The sequence below is a fragment of the Pinus tabuliformis genome, chromosome 2_2 (genome assembly GCF_031772625.1).
Source record: "Pinus tabuliformis cultivar Carrire ecotype Pingquan chromosome 2_2, CPIR1, whole genome shotgun sequence".
Lineage (NCBI taxonomy): Eukaryota > Viridiplantae > Streptophyta > Pinopsida > Pinales > Pinaceae > Pinus > Pinus tabuliformis.
The window spans coordinates 920,644,803-920,668,979 of NC_142300.1; the positions used below are offsets into that span (position 1 = coordinate 920,644,803).

At 36.8% G+C, this 24,177-nt stretch overlaps 1 protein-coding gene across 1 annotated transcript; it reads left to right on the plus strand.

The window, feature by feature from the left end:
• Positions 1-5,797: 5,797 nt before the first annotated feature.
• LOC149196060 (methyltransferase FGSG_00040-like) lies at positions 5,798-8,023 on the plus strand. Its single transcript, XM_089408139.1, has one exon. It carries the CDS (start codon positions 5,798-5,800, stop codon positions 8,021-8,023), a length of 2,226 nt encoding a protein of 741 aa, XP_089264265.1.
• Positions 8,024-24,177: the final 16,154 nt, after the last annotated feature.

The following is a 24,177-nucleotide window of genomic DNA, read 5'->3' on the forward strand; positions in this document are numbered from 1 at the left end:
TACCAGCATAGCCACAAAATTTGGATCCACATCCTACTTGCTCCACTTCCACAACAACAACATTTGCACAACACATTCCACCAACACTATTAATCTGCAACAGTTAGATATTTTTAGTTCATCTATAGTCTAAAAATGTCTCGTCTGTTAGAGACAATATTTATCGTAAACAGTTTGTAAATTTTGTATAAATACTTCTGCTTTTGAAGTATTAGAGGTGGATTGTCTGAGATCAGAAATATTGTTGTTGTGGAATGTGTTGTGCATTGTAAGTTTAAATTTGGATCCACATCCTACTTGCTCCACTTCCACAACAACAACATTTGCACAACACATTCCACCAGCACTATTAATCTGCAACAGTTAGATATTTTTAGTTCATCTATAGTCTAAAAATGTCTCGTCTGTTAGAGACAATATTTATTGTAAACAGTTTGTAAATTTTGTATAAATACTTCAGCTTTTGAAGTATTAGAGGTGGATTGTTTGAGATCAGAAATATTAGTGATCTGTTGGAGCATTGTAAGTTTTTTTTAAAGCACTGGAGCATCAATACTAAGAATACCATTCATAGGATTCTTGTGGCTTAAATACTAGTGATGTTTATCTTATGTTAATGTGTTTCACTGTCATCTCTTCACTGTAATCATATAAATTCCAATTGCAAAAAACAAATGTGATGAATAGGATTTACTTTTGAGTACCTTATTCTGGCTGCTTTTACAATCTGTATGTTTTCTACTGAAGACCACACTAAAGAATTTGTTAGGCCCCTATACTACTAGTGTAACCCCTTATTGTTATTAGTATAACCCACTTATTATATTGATGTACCCATGTAGTGCCCATATTATTACTATTGTGCCCCATAGAAGCCCACTATTGTTATTATTGTGCCCTTACATTATTATTGTTATGTCGGCTCTGATTATGTTATAACCCCTTAGACTCCTATATATAGAAAGGGGTCTTTTCATTTGTATCATCGAAGCATTTTTTATTTATGTAATGTAAAGGAGGTTGCCCCCTCGAAGAGGCTGAATTCTAAGGCGGTGATCTATCTTTTCTATCTTTTCTTGAGCTGGTTTCATAACATTTGGTATCAGAGCTTTGGATTCTAGGGTTTCGCTGCTCCAAACAGTTCATCGTGGCATTTTCGCTATAACCTTTTTTCTGTGACGTTTCAGAAGTCGCAAAAAAAACCCATTTGAGAAGAAATCGTGTTGAACCTTGGGTCCGAATTTTAGAGCTTTTCAAGCGATATTTGCGGAGATATGATCTGAGGAATTTGGTCTTTTTGGAGATTCCTGAATTACATTCAAAACAGGTGACCTGGGGAAAATCGTCATAACTTTCTCTCTGGGGATCGGATTGAAATTTCGTAAGAAGGTACAGAAAGAGGACGAACTGTAGTTTCTTGTATTCATTTTTAAGATCCAAAGGTTGAAACAGTGACATGTGGCACTTCATACAATTTCGCTCTTCTGGAAAGGTCTATAATCAGGTCATCTTGGGAGATTGTGCATAACTCTTTCTTAGATAATCCAATTTGGATCAGACTGGTGGCATCGGAAAGAGGACATAGAGGGCTACTATAGTTCACAATTTCAGAACTTAAAGATCTAAAAGTACAGAGTTACAGTCGTTTCAAGGTCGAGCTCCTAAAATCAAGAAAAAGCAAGATGAGGAAGTTTGATGGCAAGGATCCAGTAAATTAGATACTTCAGATGGAGCAATATTTTGATCTACATGGTGTACAACTGTTACAAAAGGTATTTATTACATCTTCATATTTAGAACCAGAACAATTTTTATGGTATGAAGGGCTTTGTTCTCGTAAAAAACTTGTTACGTGGTCAATTTTCACGGAGGAAATGATAGCACATTATGAGGATACAAAGAGCAACACCTTCTTTAGAGCAACACCCCAACAATTGGAAAGAGTAAAAGGGCTTTGTGACATAATGGAAAGCAAAATTATGGAAACCAGGAAGCATACCCCTCACAACTATAAAGATGGAAGTGTTGTTTCTCCCAGCCTTCCACAACCTACAAAGGTTACACCACAACAATTGGAAGAAAAAAGAGAAAAAGGGCTTTGTTACAATTGTGATAGCAAATGCACTAGAGGTCATAGGTGTGCTGAGAAGAAATTATTTTACATAGAATATGAAGAGGAGGAAGAAAAGGATCAAGAAACATCAAAAGAAGAGGATATACGCCAGGACACCACGCCAGAGAAAGAAGAAATGAATCAGACCATATCTTGTAAAGCATTGGCAAGAATTACCACTCCTCAAACTCTCAAGATAGAAGGACATATCAAGAAGAAAAAGGTGCAAGAAGTGAAAGATCACATCGAGAAAGAAGAAATGAATCCAACCATATCTTGTAATTCAATGGACGAAATTACCGCTCCTCAAACTATCAAGGTAGAAGGACACATTAGGAAGAAAAATGTTCAAGAAGTGAAAGATCACATCGAGCATCAAGAAATGAATCCGACCATATCTTGTAAAGGACTGGAAGAAATTACCACTCCTCAAAAGATAGAAGGACATATCAAGAAGAAAAAGGTTCAAGTAGAGAAAGATCACATCTTCTTCTTCTTGTACATTATAAAGTCTGTCCGCTGAATTTCTGAAACTAGAGGGGAAACACTTTCCCTTGTCCTCTTAGCATGTTTTTCCTGTGGTACTGGAGTATGTGAAGTTGTAGAAATGAAAACTTGCTCTTATGCTTCCTGCAATGTATTTTCCTCCCACTCGTCTTGGTTCATGTACTGTTCAATCTCTGTCCTAGGAGTGAGTGCATAAGGAGTAGTTTTTTGTTCTACCCTTAGCTTAGAAATAATCCCCAAGGGATCATAAGACCAGGTAAAACTTAATTTGAATTTCATTTGTTTCAGAAGAAGGTTTTCTTCCTTTGTTGTTGCTCTGGTATTGTAAATAAAGGGTCCAATTTGAGCTTTTAACTTAAACTGAGACTTCTTCTTAGCTGACACAAAGTGCAACTCATCCATATTCATCATTTTTCTGATGTACTCTAAATGCAAAAATCATGATTGGCACAAACTTAGGCAGTTTATATGGAGGAAACTTGCATCTTTATACTCTAATCTCTATGTAGTTTTGATACAAGTACCAATCTCCAGTCTTTGTCTGTTCACTGAGGTGGAGAATTCTCTTGATTTCAGGGGAAATCCTAGGAACAACATCACTATTGAGCAAGCATGAAACCATATATAGGAATTGATTGGTGTAATCACTGAAGGAAAATTCATTGGTGTTCTTCCTTACCAAGGAAGTCCAATGAATTACAAATTGAGGATTACCATGTTCATCTAACTTCTGTAATTGAAACTGAAATTTATCTGCTTGATGAAATAAGAACAAGTATACAAGAACTGACTGATACTTAAAATATCCTTTTGTAGAAAACTTTAAGAATTGATCATGTATTGCTTCTGACAAAAATTCACTGTAATTGAAGATCATTGAAGGTTTTTCACCTGCTAAAAACACTGACAGAAATCCTAGAATAATTTCATCAACCCATTGATCAGTTGGATAGCCTAATAGACAAGAAACTATTGAGACAACATGTCTAGTCATTTCTGGGAACATTGAAGAGGGGTATGGAGGATTTGTTCTTGGTAATTCTGCATTTTCAGGTAAGAATATCTCAAAGATCTTAGCTCTTTGAGGGAAGGTGAGTTTTTTTATAGATTTCCATGAGGGAATCTACAGAAAAAGGGTGCAAAAGGGCTAAAGGTTTCACTTGAAGCATTTGGCATATAGACTTAAGGGATACTGTGAACAAAACATCATTATTTTGAGCAATAATAGCTCTTTGACTTGGAATGTATCTGAAATGACACCAGGCTACAAATTTTGGAAAGAAATGGTGTGAAGGAAAATGAATTGAGGCGGGAAGGAGTCCCACATACTCAATTCATCACTGGCATCAGAGAAATTTTGTTTGGTCCAATTGTGCAGTGCATAGAGGTCGAACTCACATTGGGTCTCAAACATTTTATATTCTTGGTCAACTAAGGGTAACCTATCTAAGTCTATAATAAGGGGCATCATTGTATTTTCCTTTAGAAGACATGTTGAAGATATGATAAAGCAAGGGTTGTCGTTTTACCATGTGGTTAGCCGATTGCTGCAGTGATGAAGGTTGTGTTTTCGATGATGCTCTAGTTGTACTGAACCTGTGCATGCAACTCATAAAATGGAAGGCGTAAATGAAACGGAGGTAAAACATGTGTTTTATTTATGCAATGGGGGTTTTAACCGTTTGGAGGGATACCTGTTAAGAGGAGCGAGACATTTATTACGGGAAGGCAATAGTCGAGAGGAAATGAACGAATAATTAACAGTTAATTGGTCGATGAACGTCAGGTGGATAGATGGTGGAGACAGAGTGACCTTTATTCTTTTGGCGGGAGCGGGAATGGTTCAAGTGACAGTTTTTCGGGGGGGCAGATGGTAAGTGGTTTATGGAGGGGGCGGGGGAGGGGCAAGGTTCGAAGTGGACGAGGGAAGGACACGTCGACATCGGTGATTTTATTAAATCAACTACCTCCCCGCTCTCCCTTCCCCAGCCGCCCCCCTCCCCTTCGCTTGGTTAAACGTCGGAGGCACGGTGGGGGGCCCAGGGGTCCGAAGTTTTCCCCCAGCCGTTGTTCTGGGCAGGGAACATCTCGGCGAGTGAGACTAACGCGATCATTACAAAAAACGATGAAACATCAAATCAACTTTATCAAAAGATTATAATTAATTACTAATTATGTTTAATTAAATTAACACGCCATTTTCCAATAATTCTCTAAATTTTTTTATTTTATTTTATTTTTCTCATTTGTTATTTTTTTTATCTTTTTTATTTTATTTTTTTTTTTTTTTATATTTTTTATTTTTTTACACATTTCCTATAATCAATCATTTTTTCTCTCTTGACTAATGTATATATATTCAAAAAAATACATCAATCATTATCAAATATTATGGCCTAGGCGAATGGGAAATGCTATTTCCAACCCTATAGCAAAGTTAATGCAGCGTGACATGGCTGCTCAATACCCCGATATGACATGCCTTTTTTTTTTTCCGCTAGTCATCACTATGCCTGTGTTATATCTGAGTATCGAGAGACCATGTAATGGCACATTAACTTTGCTATAGGGTTAGATATAGAAGTCCCCAAGCGAATTCCTAATAATAACGTTACGACAATCTCTTTCGTTTCCAAAATAGCTTGTCACGATGATGGATGTGAGGACCTGGTTTTGAAAAAGAAAAAGAAACGGGGAGTATCTCAAGTCTGAAAGTACGATGGATGGAACTAGCTTTCTTGTGAGAGAAGGAAGGTATCGAACTAGCTTTCTTGTGAGAAAAGGAAGGTATCACGATGATGGATGTCAGGAACCGCTTTTGAAAAAGAAAAAGAAAAAGAAACGGGGAATATCTCAAGTCTGAAATTACGATGTATGGAACTAGCTTTCTTCTGAGAAAAGGAAGGTATGACGAGGATGGATGTGAGGAGCCGCTTTTGAAAAAGAAAAAGAAACGGGGAGTATCTCAAGTCTGAAAGTACGATGGATGGAACTAGCTTTCTTCTGAGAAAAGGAAGGTATCGACACATCACTCGTGTGAAGGGTTTGTGATACCAGGCCTCCAGTATTTCAATATAAATTTGGCACATAAGAAATGTGCAATGCAAGAAAATATAAGAGAACGTATTGAAGTCGTAGTTAACAGCCGAAGAATTCGGTAAGGAGAACTGGAGAAGGATGGGTGACTTGCATCGCTTAATGAAAAACTTAGAGATACTGAAGAAGCAAGTCCTCGTCGTCCATGACGCCTCCCAGAGATTCGATAAGCGAGCCCTCCTCCAAATCCACGATGAGATCGCCCGTCAGCGAAGGGAGACCGCAGCAGAATGCAAGTTTGAGATACGAACGTCTTTCTTGGACCCTAGTGGCAGCGGTGGCGCGGCTTGTTCTGTTCCACCGGAAAAGCTGAACCCCATTTCCTTCAACGAGTTGAAGATCGGGGAAGTTCACCTCGGCCGTGTTGTTTATGGGACGCTGTGTGCGGATGCCTACAGGATAAGCGGTATCATGACTTTGCTTGAGGACGATAACGGCCTCGCTGTCAGGCTGGCAATATACAACGCTGCTACCTCACAGGAGGACATCAAGAGGCTTTTCCCGAGAGGTGACAAGGTGGCCATCAAGGAGCCCTATTTCAAGATCGCGAGTGATGGTGGCCTTCTCATACGCGTCGACAACCCCGCCAATGTTTTGAAATTTGCTATTGAAAAGGGGAAACGGACGGAGCTTCATGTGGATGTGGACGACCTGAGAAAAGAGGGCAATAGATGCTTCAGAGAACAAAAGTGGGACGCAGCAACCGAGAATTATACGAAGTGCATCGACGCCTCTCTACTTCAGCTCAAGAAGTCCTCTGGCAACAATAATAATATCAATACTTGCCTCCTCCAAGCGTATTCCAACCGAGCGGAGACAAGGCTTCAGATGAAGGAATTTGAGCTGGCGCTGAAGGATACAGACCAGGCCCTTGGGATCGATTCCAGCAATCTCAAAGCGCTCTACAGGAAAGGGCGAGCTCTGATCGGGCTCAGGCAGTATGCAGCGGCATGCAAATGTTTGGTGAAAGCTACCGAGGTCAGCCCAGCGCATAAGGAAATACAAGACGCCCTTCACCAGGCCAATACTTTGTATGCCCAGAGCCTGAATGGCAAGTATGACATCTCGGACTACCTGCTCGAACGTGCATCTTCTCCTCCGACAGTGGCCGATTTCGTGGGTTCTGTGGAGATCAAGATGACCGAAGACAGCCGCGGCCGAGGACTTTACGCCACCCAAGAAATAGGGGCCGGGCAGCTCTTGCTGGTAAGCAACGCTGTCGCAGTGGCTTGTGAGAGCGCCTCTACCGCCATGTTTCATGTGGACAACAGGTGTAAATTGAGTTCCGCGTCTCAAGAAGATCTTGTGGCCGCGGTAGTTTGTGCTGCCAGGAAATCGCAGAGATTGCTCCGTCAACTTTATAGTTTATTCAATTCCTCTACACCCAGCAGCCTTCATGTCCCTGCCATAGATCTGTTTAAGACGGACGATCGAATCCTCGCGGGCTCAGAAGTACAAAATGAAATTTTGCAGGTGGACGTTAACCGTATTCGGGATATTGTAAGACTGAACTCATTCAGTGAAAGCGTACCGACATTAGTTTCAAAATCGAAAATAAATGAAGCCGGACTCGGTCTGGAAGAACGGAAAAGGACCGGACTCTGGCTGCTGCCCTCCCTCATTAACCATTCCTGCCTGGCGAACTCGAGGTGGCGGGTAGTGGGAAATGCCATTTTTATACATGCCTCCAAGCCCATCGGAAGTGGAGAAGAGATCACTATTCCTTATTTTGATGTTCTGGTTCCCTTGTTACGGCGCCAAACTCACTGTAAGAACTGGCGTTTCAAGTGCAAGTGTAAGAGATGCATTCTGGAGCACTCATTCAGGAAATTCCTGGAACCTATAATTGCCTTAAAATTTGAGCAATTGGATGACCAAGCAAAAGAATTGCTGGTTAAATTGGATCATCGGGAAAGTGCAGAAATGAGTCATCGGGAAAATGCAGAATTTGCAAGGTTTGTTCCAGAGGCAGAGGAGATCATCCGGAGTTCCCATGTGTTGAAAACCGAAGAAGAGAAGCTCTGGATTCGCGCATCTTTTTGGTCTGCATACGTCGTCTCTACAATGTTAAATAGCTTCTCTTGGGAGAAGCTTATAGAGGTTATTCAAAGCACGGTGCCCGGCGACATACAGAATCTGGGCATAGCAGCACGGGGGTTAAAAAGTTTCCGGCGTTCGATGGCGGATGAAAATGAGGCAATTAATGCACGACGTGCATCAGACCAAGCAAGGGAGGCATGCGTGAGTGTGTTTGGCAGACAGAGTGAAGATGTTCTCAACGCGCTCATCCTAATGCATTCAAAGTGACTCATGTTTTTAGTAAGAGTATACCCGCCATTGCCTTGCCACAGCAAGAATCATCCATGTGCAAGACATCCGGCAGAGGCGGATTTTGTTTTTTGTATTCGAATTACTTGGTTAAACTATAAAGGTGTGCTAATTAGTATTTGACAAAGGTGAACAGAGTGCTTTTGTTGCCATGTATATGAAAGCTCAATCTAGAGGAAAAAGTGGGTCCAGAAATCATTTTGAATACAAGTAGAATGGTTTTAACGTCTTCTGTTCATTGATTGAGACATTGATGCCTGATTTGATATTGGAATTGTTTGGCATTGAAGCAACGAGTTACATTGTTTAACGATAAATTTGCATTCGGTGTGGTTCTGGCCAATCAATACATTCAAAATCTCCTCGACTTCTTTAACATATCCATGCTTTCAAACTCACTACGTTAGGGTTGTCTATATATTAATATTCTTCCACGCACCGCCTGTTCAACGATTTTTAAATCATATTTTTTTTTGCAATAATGATTGTATAGTTCTCGAAAGAAAGAAAAAGATTTTGTTTTCAAGGAAAGAAGTATACATGTTAGGTTGAACCTGGAATTTTTTTTTTTTATAAAAAAGACCGAGATATTATTTGATGATAAAAAAAGATAACAGGAAAAATAAGATACGATCACTGTGCCTTTATACAAATTATTGTGAGAAATTACACAGAATCGGAAAACTAAGATAGACATATTCTGCAATACAAACAACATAGATATAGCCAAAATCTGCATCCTAATGTCAAAAGCTTAGGTTATCGAGCCATCACAGATTCTCAATTACTGAATGTTCCAACAGAGAGATCCAAAACTTTCTTGGATAGTTTATCTGTTGTGTGTTGAGTTTTTTGACCATGGATTTAAAGCACAGTCAATCAAAACACATTTTCTGAATGATTTGCAGAAAGAAATCTAAGTCAAATGCTCAATATGATTTGAAAGATAATCTATTTGGTTACTAGTTGAGTCTAAAAAAAATATAATTTTTTAATATTTTTTTCACAATTCCCAATAATATCAAAACCCAAAATAATTTCCCACTACCTACAATAATGACCAAAAATCAAAATTCTCCACTTATTGTTAATTCCTTTACCATAAAGTTCTTTATCCTGACTAATTTTGCTTTTGCTTTTAAAAAGGGCATCTCCTTAACAAACACCATCGAAGTACCCATTGAAAAACAGAATCTATATTCAAGAGAACTCCCCATACAGACTTTCTATATCTTAACAAGCCAATTGAGCTTTTTGGCCTTTAAATTTACTTAATATTCCTTAGCTTTTTTGCAAAATGAATTATTATTTTATGGTTATAAATATTATTTATTAAATTTTTTTATTGTTTAAATTTATTATTTTATTTAATAAAATTTTAATTTTTGAATAATATAAATAAGAATGTAGAAAGATATTTATATTTGTATATTATAGTTATAAATATTATTGATTAGATTTTTTATTGTTTAAATTTATTATTTTGCTTAATTAAAATTTTTATTTTTAATTTTCGAATAATATAAATAATAATGTGGAAAGATATTTATATTTATATATTAGGAAAGCAAGATATTTATAATTAGGAGTGAAAAATAAAAATCATTAATTAAGTTTATTTTTTTTAGATTTACTATTTTATTTAGTGATTTTAGTTTAAATTTTTATCTTTTAATAATATAAATAAGAATGTGGAAATATTTATATTTAAGATTGAAAGAAATAAAAATGAAATGTATATAATTAATTAGATTTGAAATTTGGGGTGTTGTAAGATTTTATTATTGTGTTTGAGAATTTAATTTAAATGTGAAAGATTGAAAATGATTTGGATAAATTGTCAAATTTTATCAAAAATATATATGAGTATAGTTAAATAAATTAAATGGTTGATAAACATTAATAGACATCAATTCATAATAAGCATCCAAACAGCATAGGCACACAACGGGGTGATGTTTGTTAGAAAGGCGGGCTCTACACTAAAGGTCACGAGTTCAAATCCCCTGGACTGCTGTAGGGGTGGGCGCATGCTCCCAGTGGTTATATAGGTAGCGGTCAGAATCGACCCTATGTAACGCGAGTCACGAGGCTGCCCCTGTTGCTGATTCCACAATAAGCATCCAAACCTTCTATAATACCGCTGATGGTATAAATTTATTTTTACTAGACATCAATACATAATAAAAATCTAAACAATCTATGATACATCTCATGGTATAAACTCATTTTAACTACAGATCTAGCAAGTGTAGAGAGTGATAAAATTTCATGAGGCACAAACCTCTTTTGGAGTACACACTTCAAACATGCAACTCCAATAAATCTTTGATGGGATTCACACCCATTGTAATATCAACTTGACATTGATGTTTTATAATACTTTTAAATAAATTAATCAAATATGTATATTCGTTTTTCTTTTTTCTACATGGTTTTTTAATTTAAAGAATATTTTATTATTATTTTAAGACTTAACACATGTCAACTCTAAGTTGAACACTAAAGGAATTATATGGCTGTAGAATGTTCCTCTTGACATAAAAATCATTAAATTATTATTATTAAAATTACGATTATTATTATAAGTTAAAAATATATGCATTTAAATAAATATGTAACAAAAACTTTTCAGGTTTAACTCCCACTTTATTATAGAGATTTTTAATTTGTAAATAGGTTTTTTTATAATACCATGACATTTTTATTTAATTAATCGATTTAATTAAAAAGAAAGAAATAAGATAACTACTTTCAATATTGATTTTAACTTTTTATTTCTGAAAATTGTTAAAAATATTCTAGAATATTTAATGGAAATTAAATCCTTGTCATTTACCTAACAATTACTGATAATTGAAATGAAATTCTAAAAGTCCTATTCCAAAATAAACAAATCTACTAATATAATTTATATCAAAGTGATGAAGCCAAAACATAAGACATAAATTTATAATAAATTTTAAATAAAATATCATTTGAAACATGGAAGTTAAATGTAGAAAAGGAATTCTTAACCAATCAAAAAATAAATGTTTCAACTTATACTTAAAAATTTTACGAGCTCTTTTTACTCAATAAAATGGCTGAGTTTTGCGATTTTTTTTAATATTTGACATGTCAACAATTTTAGCTAGTGAACTATCCCATAGGATTTTTAACGAGGAACACTATAAAATATTCATTATGCCTTTATTCAATAAAGAGTTTATTATATAAATGAATAAAAATAGGAGTGGAGGGCTAGCAGCAACAGCCTTAGATGGTACCCACTAACTTGATTTAATAGGTCTTAGTGTGACATTTTTTCGTGGGTCCACGTAAGCCTCTCCCTAACATGCATTTGCTTTTTGGTTCTCGTTTTTAGGGAAGCCTGGGTTAAGTTTAACCCTCCTAATCTATGAAGAACTCACCAAATTTGACCACATAGTATGATTAACCGATGAAATTTGCTAAAAGAAAGTTCAAGCTCCCTCGTAACGGTGAGGCAGGGGTCAATGTTGCATGCCTTTTAGGGTAACTTTTTTTACTATGGAAGAAACTCTAGTCGATTACTCGGAGGAACCATAGAGGGTAAATCCATTTTCACCTTGCCTCCAACCAGTCCTTGAGGCGAGCAACAACCTCCTTAGTGGCTTAGAAAGAATGGATCCATCGATGTTGCACTTTCCTCTCCAATGAAGTGTTTTGGACGGTCAATTTGTGACATGAACAGGATCAGAAGCCCTGTTGGAGGTTGTTGTTGGACCGGTTCTTCCCTCGGGCACCTCCAACCGTGAAGGTGGTCAATTCACCGTTCTCTTCCATGCCTCCCCTTATGGTAAAACTGGATCTACCTCTTTCTTTTATTTGTATGAAGGTGCAACTCCTTTCCAGAATTTTGGGTTTCTTATTTGAAAATCACATTTGAATTGCTCCCGGTATCCTCAATCATGCAAGCCACAACTCGATTTGGTACTTTTTGGAAGATACACTGCCTACGAGTTTCTCTGCTTAGTCATCCCTATATCCCCTCTTCATCGAATCTAGAAGCATCCCCATTTTGATGTAGGTGCATCTTTTAAAAAAATTATTTTATCTTATTTACTTCTAGAAAGTCTAGGTTGTTTGAGTGAGTGGTGAGTTTTGTGTGTAATAATGGTCATATTGTCAAGTGGAGCTTTATATCATCCGAAGGGTTGAGAGCTAATTTTTGTATATGTATTTACATTAGGATGACGATGCTTTTTTTATTATCTTAGTCAATTAAATCATACTCATTTGGATCGAAAGTGATGTAATTTATTGTGGTTTCATGTTAATAAAAAAGAGTCATCTGTGTATAGCGGAGAAATGTGTGGGTTTTGCAGAAATTATCCATGCATTACATGATTTAAATTTTAACTTCATATGTGTTTTAGGGATTATAGGTTGTAGGGGTTGAGTGTGTGAAATCTAATTGAGGATCGTTGAAGCTAAATCCACTGCATGTTTATAATTGGTGTGACTCAGAGAATCTTGGCATAGATTCATTGAATATTTGAATTGTTGGAAATTGCAACAGAAGGCATCTATGCATTGTTTTAGAATATAATCAAATCTCAGCTCTGCAGTGCTTGTGTTGGATGCCCAAAAATCAGTACTTAATGTGTCAAATTGAACCCTGTGTGATTTTTATTTGATCCCTACAAATCATAGAGGTGAAAAAACCCAGCTGCATGTAATTACACCCAACAAGCATTGCAATATTGAAGGTTAGAACTCTTGATACAACTTTGTGTGCGTTTAAAGGAAATTTTACTTGAGAAAATCATAACTGAACTTGCTGCTATGTTTCTAAGAAAATGATGATGAATTTAAATATTCCATTATCTCTATTTTGCATGGAATGAGGCCTATTATGTGAATAGTGAGCAATTTTCCGAGAAAAATGCTTGGTTAGAGAGATTTGGTTGGCTTTATGAACTATGTTTTACAATGATGTGTGAACAATTTTTTTTAGTAAGTGAAAAGGTTGGATATTTGTGAAGCGAGCTAATGAATGATCCAAAGAAATAGTGTGATGCAACTTTATTTCAATTTGAGTTTATAAATATGCTTTGAATCCACATGCAAACTGCCATGTTGAATGTTTTTAAACTTGGAGGTCTTGTTACCTTTATTAGAGATTGAGCTTCCTACCATTGGCTCTACAACACATTTCAACCCCCCCCATCTGGCCCTGCCCTCTCACCCACCTCTCTCGATTTCAAGTTTCTACAGACCTTACCTTTTTCATCTGGGTTGTATGTTAACTAGGGGAGCGTTGATCCCTCATCATCTAGGTTTATTGAACCTCTTCGTCTTTTGCAACCCTTTCTCCTGGCCCACTCCTCCCTTTTTTTCTTTACCTCTACTTGCAACGATCAAGTCATCTTTGTTGCTTATCCCACCTCCAGTATCGGATAAGGGTTTGATCCTCTCCCATTAAATCCCTCTCCCAGTGCCACCTCCCCCACCCCCCCCAAGTGTCTATAGGTTCTCCGAAAAGGAAACCCCATCTATCTATCAAGCATCTTCCAGAATCGAAATCCATGGTGCTCGGGGAAGAAATTGAAATCACCCAAGTGCTCCATATGCTTGAGCACACTATGGTCAACCATGCAAGGGGAATATGTTTCAGTCAAGCCATGTTGGAGGAATGGGTTAAGAAAGAATTGGGATCTCATATGAAACAACTGCCAAAAACCCATGCATTGGTTAAAGGATGGTTTACTTTAACTTTTCCACATAAGGGTGACGCATATTGGGCCCTTTCTAAACCCTAGCATGTCAACTCTACTCAAATGATGGAACCCTATATTCGACCCTAACAGATAAAGAATGAAAAAAACCCATGTATGGATTCACATGCAAGGAGTGCCAATGATCTTCTCGACAAAAAATTCTCTCTCTGTAATAGGCGCGAACCTAGGAGATCTCATGGATGAAAATTTGACCTTATTGTAGACCAATGAATGGAAGTTAGAAAGGCTTATCATGTTGTTGGATGTTCGTGTGGGCTTATGGGGGAAACTAAAATAACATATAAAGGAACAAAATTTAAGCAGACTCTAGACTATGAGGGTGTCCCCTTCAAGTGCAAGCATTGTCATGGGTATGGTCACAATGTTCGTCAATGCAAACTACACTTCATTAGCAGGGAGCACTAACGAAAATCCCAACAAGGCCCACAAGGAGGTCAGACCCGAGTGGCAAAAGATTCAATCTCACAATATGTATCAACGTTTGAATCAATGGAATCAATGTTGGTCTCCCCTTCGACATATCCGCTAGGATAAACATCATAGTAATACCCGCAACAACAACAGGATATGCTTTCAGTTTCTACTACACACCAAGAAATTTTCACCTTTTCTAGACACCAAACATCGCTCTTGGGTACTTGTCCATCCCTTTCACCCTTGGTTTCTTTTTCTCAATCATCTCCTTGTTATAGAAATTATGTTTTTGGTTGGGAACTATCTGGGGTTATAACATCTCTTGGTCCTTCCTCTTCTCATCCAATCATGAGCTATGGAGTGTGTTCTCTTCCTTCTCCACCCAATCTCGAATTTTTCCCCGCCCCCCTCACATATGTTGAGTTATCCTCTCAATTGGGTTCATCTGAACCCCAATATTTCTTTTGGTTTTGCTAGTCAAATCCTCCCCTCCCTTCTGGAGGCATCAACTACAATCCCTCTGATATCTTAACTAGGAAAGGTAGAGGCTATCAATCCAAACCGGTTCATGCTCAAAACAAAGCCATGGTAAATATGGGATCAGGATGACAACTCACAATTGATGGGGAGCTTAGAGAAGTGACTTCCCCCAAGGAAGTTTCCAAATGGTCAAGGGTCTAACCAACTCCCACAAATAACAGGCTTTGTGATGGCTCATTGACCTGAAAGGAGTTGTCATTCCTCTTGTTCAAGAAACTTTAGGAGTCAGAGACCTCATTTCCAAAATTCTGAAAATGACTTTACCTGGTTGGAATTTTATTTGCACTAATCCAAGAGGATGCTTAGGGAGCAAGAGACATGATGGAATACCTAATTTATCAATGCTCTATTCTTCTTGGTGATGGACTCGGTCATTGGCCTGAATTTTGAATCAATGGAGCCCAATCACAACCTCCTTATCCTCAATATATACGGACCCCCCCCAAAAAAAATCCCTTCTTGTATTATCTATCCCAAAAATCATGCATGGTGGAGGCCAACCTTATCATTGGTGGGAATTTGAACTTCTCTATTGGTGAAGCAGAGACTTGGGGGCCTAGAGCTTAGGACAACCCAAACTCAGATTATTTCTCCCTTTTCATTTGAAATAACAACGTCACCGACATTGATCCTATTAAGCTTAAACCTTTATAGGGAAACAAAAGGATAGGGGAGGGATGACTTGCAAAATAAATTGAATGGTTGCTATTCACTGAGAACTTGGTAAAAAAATCCCTATTATAAGGCAATGGATCGAAGAAGATAGAGGCTCTGACCATTCCCTGATATTCTTGGAAATCAAAGATTTAGGGAAGAAACCTCCTATTTCGTTAAAAATCAACCTGACCTAGATTACATATGGGAGCTTCACCAAGCTAGTAAAAATAACATGGAGACATTTAGACCCTTTATCAGATGGGTCTATAGGAAGACAATTTGCTCAAAATCTCAAATTTGTGAAGAAAGCCACTATAAAATTGTCAGTGGAAAAAAGGAGAAGGGACACTTAGGAGCTCTGTGAAGTGGATGTAGATCTAAAGGTCATTCAAAAGGTTATAACTTGGAGGAATAAAAGATATTACTAACTCGATTGGAAAGGACGAAGCAAAAACTCTTAGTTGACATAGAGGCAACTTGGAGAGTTAAGAGTCGAGCGATTTAGCTAGAAGCAAGTGATAATAATAGTAAATTCTTTCAAAATTACACCAAAGGGAGGAAGATGAGAAATACCCTATGGAATATTAGGGACATAGAAGGGAATGCAACCTTCTCCTTTGAGGATCTTGCTTCAATGGGGGTCAACCTTTTGACTTCTTTTTTTAAACAACCCGAGAGAGCCTCTATAGTCGAAGTGGTTAAATTGGCCCTATTCTTCCCTAGCTTCTTGGCTCCAGATGACAATGAGATGTTGATGGAACCCGTAATTTCTAAGGAGATCAAGAAGGTTTCAAGTGGATTCCAAAATTACAAGAGCCCTGAGCCAAATGGGTGGACAGTGAAATTCTTTCAGACCTTTTATGAGCTATTTGGTAATGATCTGTTAAAATTCATTGAAGAATCCAGATCTACTGGTCATATCCCTACCTCCTTTACTTCCACATTTCTTGCTTGAATTCCAATATGTGATGACCTCTCCTCTTTTATTGATTTCCACCCTATCTGGTTCCATAATCGCATTTACAAAATTATATCCAAAACCATAGGTCTTTGGCTCAAAGCCATCTTGTCCAAAATATTCTTTGAGGAACAATTTTCCTTTCTTGAAGGAAGGAAAATCCATGAGGTCATTGGTGTGGCCTAGGAAGGCCTCCACAGTCTCAAAAAATGATTATTGAAAGGAGCCATCCTGAAAATTGATCTCTCCAAACCTTTTGACTATGTCAATTGGCTATACATTTGTCTTTTTCTCACCCACATTGGTTTCATAATAGACTTCATCAATTGTATTATGAGCTACATTGCCTCGACATCCTTTACAATCCTCATAAATGGCTCTACTTCTTCTTTCTTTAGAGATGAACGTGGTTTAATGCAAGGCTTCCCTCTATCCTCCCTCCTCTTTATATTGGTGGCTGAAGGCCTCACAGATCCCTTGAGGAAGTCCGCAAAATTCATGGCATAATGAGTCTAAGGGTGGCAGCCACTCTTCGCATAATCCACCTCATTTTTGTTGATGATGTCTTTATCTTCAACGATGACTCCTGGAAAGATACACACTCAATAAAGCAAGCTCTTTCACTTTTTGAAGTGACAACAAGTATGAAAATCAACATACAAAAATCAACCATCACCCCCATTAGTAATTTTAAAGGTAAGCTCATATTATATTTTCATTTCTTTCCTTATAGTCAATCCAATCTAGAGAATAGTTTCAAATATCTTGGGTTCCTCCTAAAACCCAATTCATATACTAGTGCAGATTCTAAATGGATCTTAGCAAAAATGGAAAAGAGCCTCAAATCATGGAGCATACGATGGTTCTCAAGGGTGGGATGATTAGCCCTAATCAAATTAGTCCTCTAGGCCATCCTTGTTTACTCGATGTCACTCTTTTGGATCCGAAATGACACCCTCACCAAAATATGAAAACTATCATACAATTTACTCTGGGCTGGCACATCATAAAATTTCACCTTCCCTTGGGTCAAATGGTCTAAAATTGGAATTCCCAAGGCATGAGAAGGGTGGGGAGTTAAAAAGCTCACTTACTTCTCACAATCATTTCCAGCTAAAGCAGGTTGGAGGATGATATGTTCAAAACATTTATGGACCACTATGATCTACTAGAAATATATTTCTCCTATATCCATTGAGGACTAGATTTGAATCCCTAACAAAAATAGATCAACTGCCTCCATCATATGGAGGGTTATTTTCAATTCCTTCATCCTCATTGAAAATGGTATCACATGGAAATTTGGAGACGAATCTAGCCTTAGAGTGGGTATTGACCCGTGGGTGGGATGTAATGGAGGTCATCACCTTACGGAAGATCTAACACTTATTCTTCACTCAATGGGCATTTACACTTTCAACTAGGAAACGACTCCTTAATCAAACCCTCTTAATCGAACCCTCTCAGGAATCAAAATTTGTATTCATGTAGCCACCTGAACTTACGAATAAATTTCAGAAGAACATGGTTTTCCTTTATTTTAGCCTTACGAGAAGCACATATTTGCATCATTGAGGAACTTGGAAAGCTCTTATGGACCATGTCCACCTCAATTCATTACACTCCAAAACAAGGCTAGTTATCTCTCATTTTTTATCGCATCCCTGATCCACTGGAGGCATGGTGTCACCACCTATGGAAGCTCAGATTCCCAGCCAATTCAAAATTATTCTTGTGGTGTGCCTTGGAAAACAAAATATCAACGTGGTATTTTCTAGGCAAAAGCCAAAAAAAAGGTCCAAGTTGGTGTAGCCAATGCAAAGTCGTGGAGGAATAAATTGGTCATATATGGATTCAAGTTCATACTCAAATACCCTCTAGACTTCATTTTCTTCAAAGTTTGGTCAAGAATGTAAATGGGAAGGATTAAATTCATTGGATAATTGACAAGTGTGGGTCTCCAACCAAAGAACAAGAGGTTACATTGCACTCCCCCTCCTATCTAGTAGGGACATATGTCTAGCAAGGAATAAAGTGATTTTCAACGATAAATTGATTCCTTTGGAAACCACAACTACACAATCTATTGCAATTCTAGATCTACTACCCAAGGAAACCATAGCTCCTCACACCAGAATTGCTCACCAACCCCAAATCAATAGGAACAAGCCTTGGGGTTTTTTACAGAGCCTCTCAAGGAGACCCAAAAATATGTGTTGGTGGTGTAGCCCTTTACATAAAAAAACCCCACTCTTTTAGAATGAAAATGGGATTGGAAGAAGGGTCAAACAGTTACGCATAGCTTGTGGCACTTAAACTGTTACTAGTTTTTGCATTGGAAAAAAACATGGCATCCATTCATATTTATGGGGACTCTGAGCTCATATCAATTAGACCAAAGGAGTGAATAGATGTTATAACCTCATATTACAACCTTTGTAAAATGAGGTCACTTGTCTAAAATCAACAATCTCATCTTTTTCTATTTCTCATATCTAAAAGGAATTCAACACACGTGTAGATGACCTCTCTAAAGTGATTATTTGTCTAGCTCATGGGACATGGGAAATAACCAAACATAGGTAGGAAGCAACCTTTGAGGTCTAGATAGACCTTTTATTAAGGATGATAGATCTGAATGAAGAAGAATATGCACCAAGAATTCTTGTTCCTTTTTTATTTTGTGATCTTTGACATTGATATATATTATACCCAAAATCTAAACCGCCCACGTGGTTGCTTCACACATTCGACTTTATCTATTTATGATGAAACTTTGCGGAAGACCTTTTAAATGTATATCTATTTATATTATGTTTATTATGACATTTCTATGGGAAATTACAGATATGAATTTGTAACCAACAGGATCCATCAACAAATGTTTTTTGAAGCTTGATATTATCAAATGACTATATGCACGACATGTTTCAGCAGGATGTAATTTTGTTCTCTAATGATAATACTTCTTTATTAGGAAAAATAAATATAAATGAACAATAAAGCATATTTTATAAATGAATAACACTAAAAATATTTAACCAATACCTTGATGTAGTGGTTGAACTTTTTCTTTCTTGAATCACGCACACGTAAGTGTATCAAAACCTACTCCATGTCCAACTTATTTAAATGTCAAGGGATCTTAGCTCAGAAAATGGTTTGGTGAACAAATTTCTTCCCCGACACCTTGAGGTAGTGGTGGAACCTGTGATTGCACCCAAAGAGACCATATTGACATGATTTTGTGAATAGTGCACACATTAGAGGAAAAAATCACACCCCCTGTCCTGTTTTTTTAATGTGGGTGGTTTGGTGAACAATTTTCTTCCCAAACTGTGTTGGTTTAAGTCTTAGAAGAAATGTTGTAATGGCCACTTTGGGGAATTTATGAAATAGTTGTATTCGGGTTAAAAAATAAAATGAACAATGATACAAAATTTATATCATCATATAATTTTAAATAGATATTAAATTAGATATTAACATGTGACTTTAAACCCTAGAATCTAAATAGATTCTCTAATTGTGTTCTATCCAGAGTTGAGTCCAAATCAACATCATGCTATTTAAAAATTTAACCTGCCTCGATCCATTAAAAATTTAGCCAACCTATATCCATCTTAATTCCAAATCTACCAAGGACGTGTTGAAAACTTGACTAAACTGAGGGGAGGGTGAATCAGTTAAGTATATACATAGCCAATAATTTCTTTTCATTAATATCACTATCTCATACATAACATGAGCAACTTAACAAATAATAATCAACATATGAATATGTCATCAGCAAGTAATAAGCAAACCAAACCAGATACATAAACACATAATAACAACACAAATTGACACCAGATATATGTGGAAACCCAAAAAGGGAGAAAACCACGATTTTATTATTTTTGTGATTCAAAGGCAAGCTCCTACTCCTTATTACATCTGATTTTTTGTAGGCCCCAACCTACAGGAGGCTGCTACTTCCATTTTCTGCAAGCTGCAACATGCACGAAAGCTCCAACTCCCATATGTTTTCTATAGGCTACAACCCACAGGAGGCTCCTACCTCAACCAATTCCAACTTGATATTTGTCAAGCTTCAACTTGAAAGGAGACTGTCATCCCCTTATGCAAACACGAAACAATAATGTATTGGTTTACCTGGTCATAAACTTTACATATCTCCATCTTCATTTTTGCATATTCTTCCCTTCAAATTTGCTTCACATCAGCTTCATAAGTGCCAGGTAACTAATGCATATTAGTTCAATCAACTCCCCCACATTCATCCATTCTCTAACCTCTCTTAGCCTTCCAAAATCACATATTTTATAGAGATAGTTTTTTGGTTGTTTGTATCCTGAATAGGAATATGAAGTGAATATGCTTGATTCTTTGCCTTCCACTCATTCTTTTCCGAACTCTTCATATCTTGAATATTAGAACAAAAATAAATAACTCATCCAATATTCATCTCAACCACATGTAATCATTAAATGAATCAACCTAATTCCAACATCAAATACCAATCTCTTTCTCATTAATGCATCACAACAATCTTTGCCTTTGCCTTGGAGTCTTGCCTTTGCATCACAACAATTAAGCTTAATGAAGAGTTTTACATAACAACGAATTATTTAATATAGTAACATCTGCAATATTATCAAAACATTTTAATGTATCACAACTCTTCCTCCTTCTTCTGCTCCTTTTCCTTCTCTTATTGCTTGATACTCCTTGTGTTGTTGTTCTTTGTGCTTGTTGCTCCTTTGTTTTCTGATTTGTAGCTATAACAACATATGTCTACCTATGCTTATTTAGCATTTATTGCAACCATGCATGCTTGTTGTTGCTCCTTTCCTGTTGTTGCTCCTGCATTCCTTGCTACTCCTTGTGTTTCTCCTTTGCTTGTTGTTGCTCCTGAATCCCTTGCTACTCCTTGTGTTGCTCCTTTTTTCGCTGCACATTTGCCATCAATGACTATATTTCCAATAATCTCCCCCTTTGGCATTGATGGAAAAACATCGATCCTCTCCCTTTTGTCCTAAGAAGTGTCTTCCTTCCTCTAATTACCTCCCCCTTTGACATCAATGACAAGGGGATTACAAACCTCTTGTAGCCTTCTAATCCATATTTATCGATTTTTAAGGTATTGAAGAAATATGGTCTTCAACTGATTATAAAAGAGTACTTAGTGTAGCAATCCAGATGACTTATTTTGGCTGCTCCATAAACATTTCTCCAAATAATCTTCAAATTATTTTTTTAATATTGTTATGAGAACACTTTGTTAAATATTGCAAGAATATTGTTGAGAGGACACTTTGTAAGGAAAGCATGGTTGAATGAGTTGTGCCCTTGAAATAAATTGACCAACATCATTTTGTCATAAATTATAAGCAATAACATTTGTTTCATGTGTTCCAATCTCGTGATACCATCATTGTCATCTATTATATTAAGGGTGATAGTCTATGCTCTTTGCTGCTGAATACATCATGCTCTGCTTAGTGTGAAAGATATATAAAATAAAAATGTCACATATGTGAACTTGAAGCAGTCAGCAATCATATCTATAAAACTTTGTCCAAGACTCAAATTGATTATTAGGTCTGTTCACAAATGGATGTCAAGATTATGCATGAAATGATCATTTAGAAAGGGTCTATACTTCTACAAATTGTCAACTAGGATGGTGTACCAAAAAGGTTTGGAGTATGTTCTTCAAAAATATTGTGTCGGAGCAAAAAGAAAGGCAGAATGGACTTTGGAAAATTTCTACACTAGTCGATCAACAGTACCAACCTTTAAATCATCAAATAAATTGTTGCGCACTAAGTTCTTTAGACATGAAATCTTACCTCCTTCTTAGGACCAAAAACAAACCACATGACATGTCCAAATACTTATAAAATTCCATCTAATCACCATCCCCTTTGAAAATATTATTATGCTTGCATTGGATTGGTCAATGTTGGAATTATTGCACTATTTTTCAAATCATATAATGCCAAAGACTTTAGAGTGGGAGTCATGCTTATGAAAATCGTTTCCCAAGATTATTTTTAAAGGTCCTGATTGATTGAAGTGTAATTGATGCCCGATACATGTAGCTTTTGTTGTTGCTGCTTGGTATTGTTTGATTATTTTTTATTTACTCTCCTTGTACCTTCCTCTAGTGGTCTTTTCAGGGCTGCTTCATTATCCTCGGTGGATTCTTTTGAGCTACTTATCTTTTCTTCTGATTCCTTCATGAATGTTATCTCCTCTTCTAGTTTCTTACAAAACTTTTTCTTTTCATTTAACTCTCTTCTAGTTGAATCAACCTCATATTCTAATCTTTTACATTGTAGGTCTCTCTCCTTGAGTTTACTATACATCACCTCATCTAGTCTCCTTGCTTCTTCAATTTATGTCTTCAAGTTGACGATTTCCTCCATGTACTCATGCTCTCTCTCATCACATTTCTGCATGAGTTTCTTGAAATCTATGTTTTCATTCTTCAATCTTTTTATACTAGTCAATCATAAGTCAAGCCTGACTTGATTTTCATTTTCCTTTTCTTCAAGAGAGTTAGGTACATTCACATAGGTAGAAGTTTCATTTAACTGGACACTTTCCCTTTGACAGGTTTTTTTCCTCCTTCCTCTTTCTCTTCCCTTTCTCTACATTGTCGTTGCTAGCCTCTTCATACATGATCTGCAATCTATCCCAAATTTCTTTTGCATACATTAAATCTATTAATGTATCAAGATCCTTATTATGAATATTGTTATATATAACACATTTTGCCTTAGCATTCCTTTGTTTTTCTAGCACATAGGGAGAGGTTTTACAGTAACCTTCGTATACAAGCTTCCATACACCAAATCAGTAAGCTATCAATTTGGTTTTCACCTTATCTCTCCATTCATGAAATTTTTCTGCTATCAACACAGAGACACATTGACAGTCCATGACTCAACCAGATCTACCTTCAAGTTGTTAGTTTTATATAGAAGGAACTGACTTTGATACCAATTGTTGAAAACTTGATTAAACTGAGAGGAGGGGGTGAATCTGTTTAGTATATACATGGACATTAATTTTCTTTTCATTAATATCATTAACAAATACATAACATGAGAAACTTAACAAATAATAACCAACAGATGAATATGTGATCAGCAAGTAATAAGCAAACCAAACGAGATACATGAACACATAATAACAGCTCACATTGACACCAAATATATGTGGAAACCCATAAAGGGAAAAAACCACAATTTTATTATTGTTGTGATGCAAAGGTAAGCTCCTACTCCTTATTACATCTAATTTTCTGTAGGCCCCAACCTATAGGAGGCTACTACCTCCATTTTCTGCAAGCTGCAACATGCACGGAAGCTCCAACTCCCATATGTTTTCTGTAGGCTACAACCCACAAGAGGCTCCTACCTCAACCAACTCCAACTAGATATTTGTCAAGCTTCAACTTGAAAGGAGACTATCATCCCCTTATGCAAACACGAAATAACAATGTATTGGTTTATGTGGTCGTAAACTTTCCATATCTCCATCTTCATTTCTACATCTTCTTCCCTTCAAATCTGCTTCACATCAGCTTCATAATTGTGAAATAACTAATGCATAATAGTTCAATCAGCTCACCCACATTCATCCATTCTCTAACCTCTCTTATGCCTTCCAAAATTATATATTTTATAGAGATAGTTTTTTGGTTGTTCGTATCCCACACAGGAATATGAAGTGAATAGGCTTGACTCTTTGCCTTCCACTCATTCTTTTCCAAACTCTTCATATCT

Bases quoted from the DNA above. Each gene is read 5' to 3' on its own strand.
- LOC149196060 (XM_089408139.1), top strand. From the start codon at position 5,798: ATGGGTGACTTGCATCGCTTAATGAAAAACTTAGAGATACTGAAGAAG.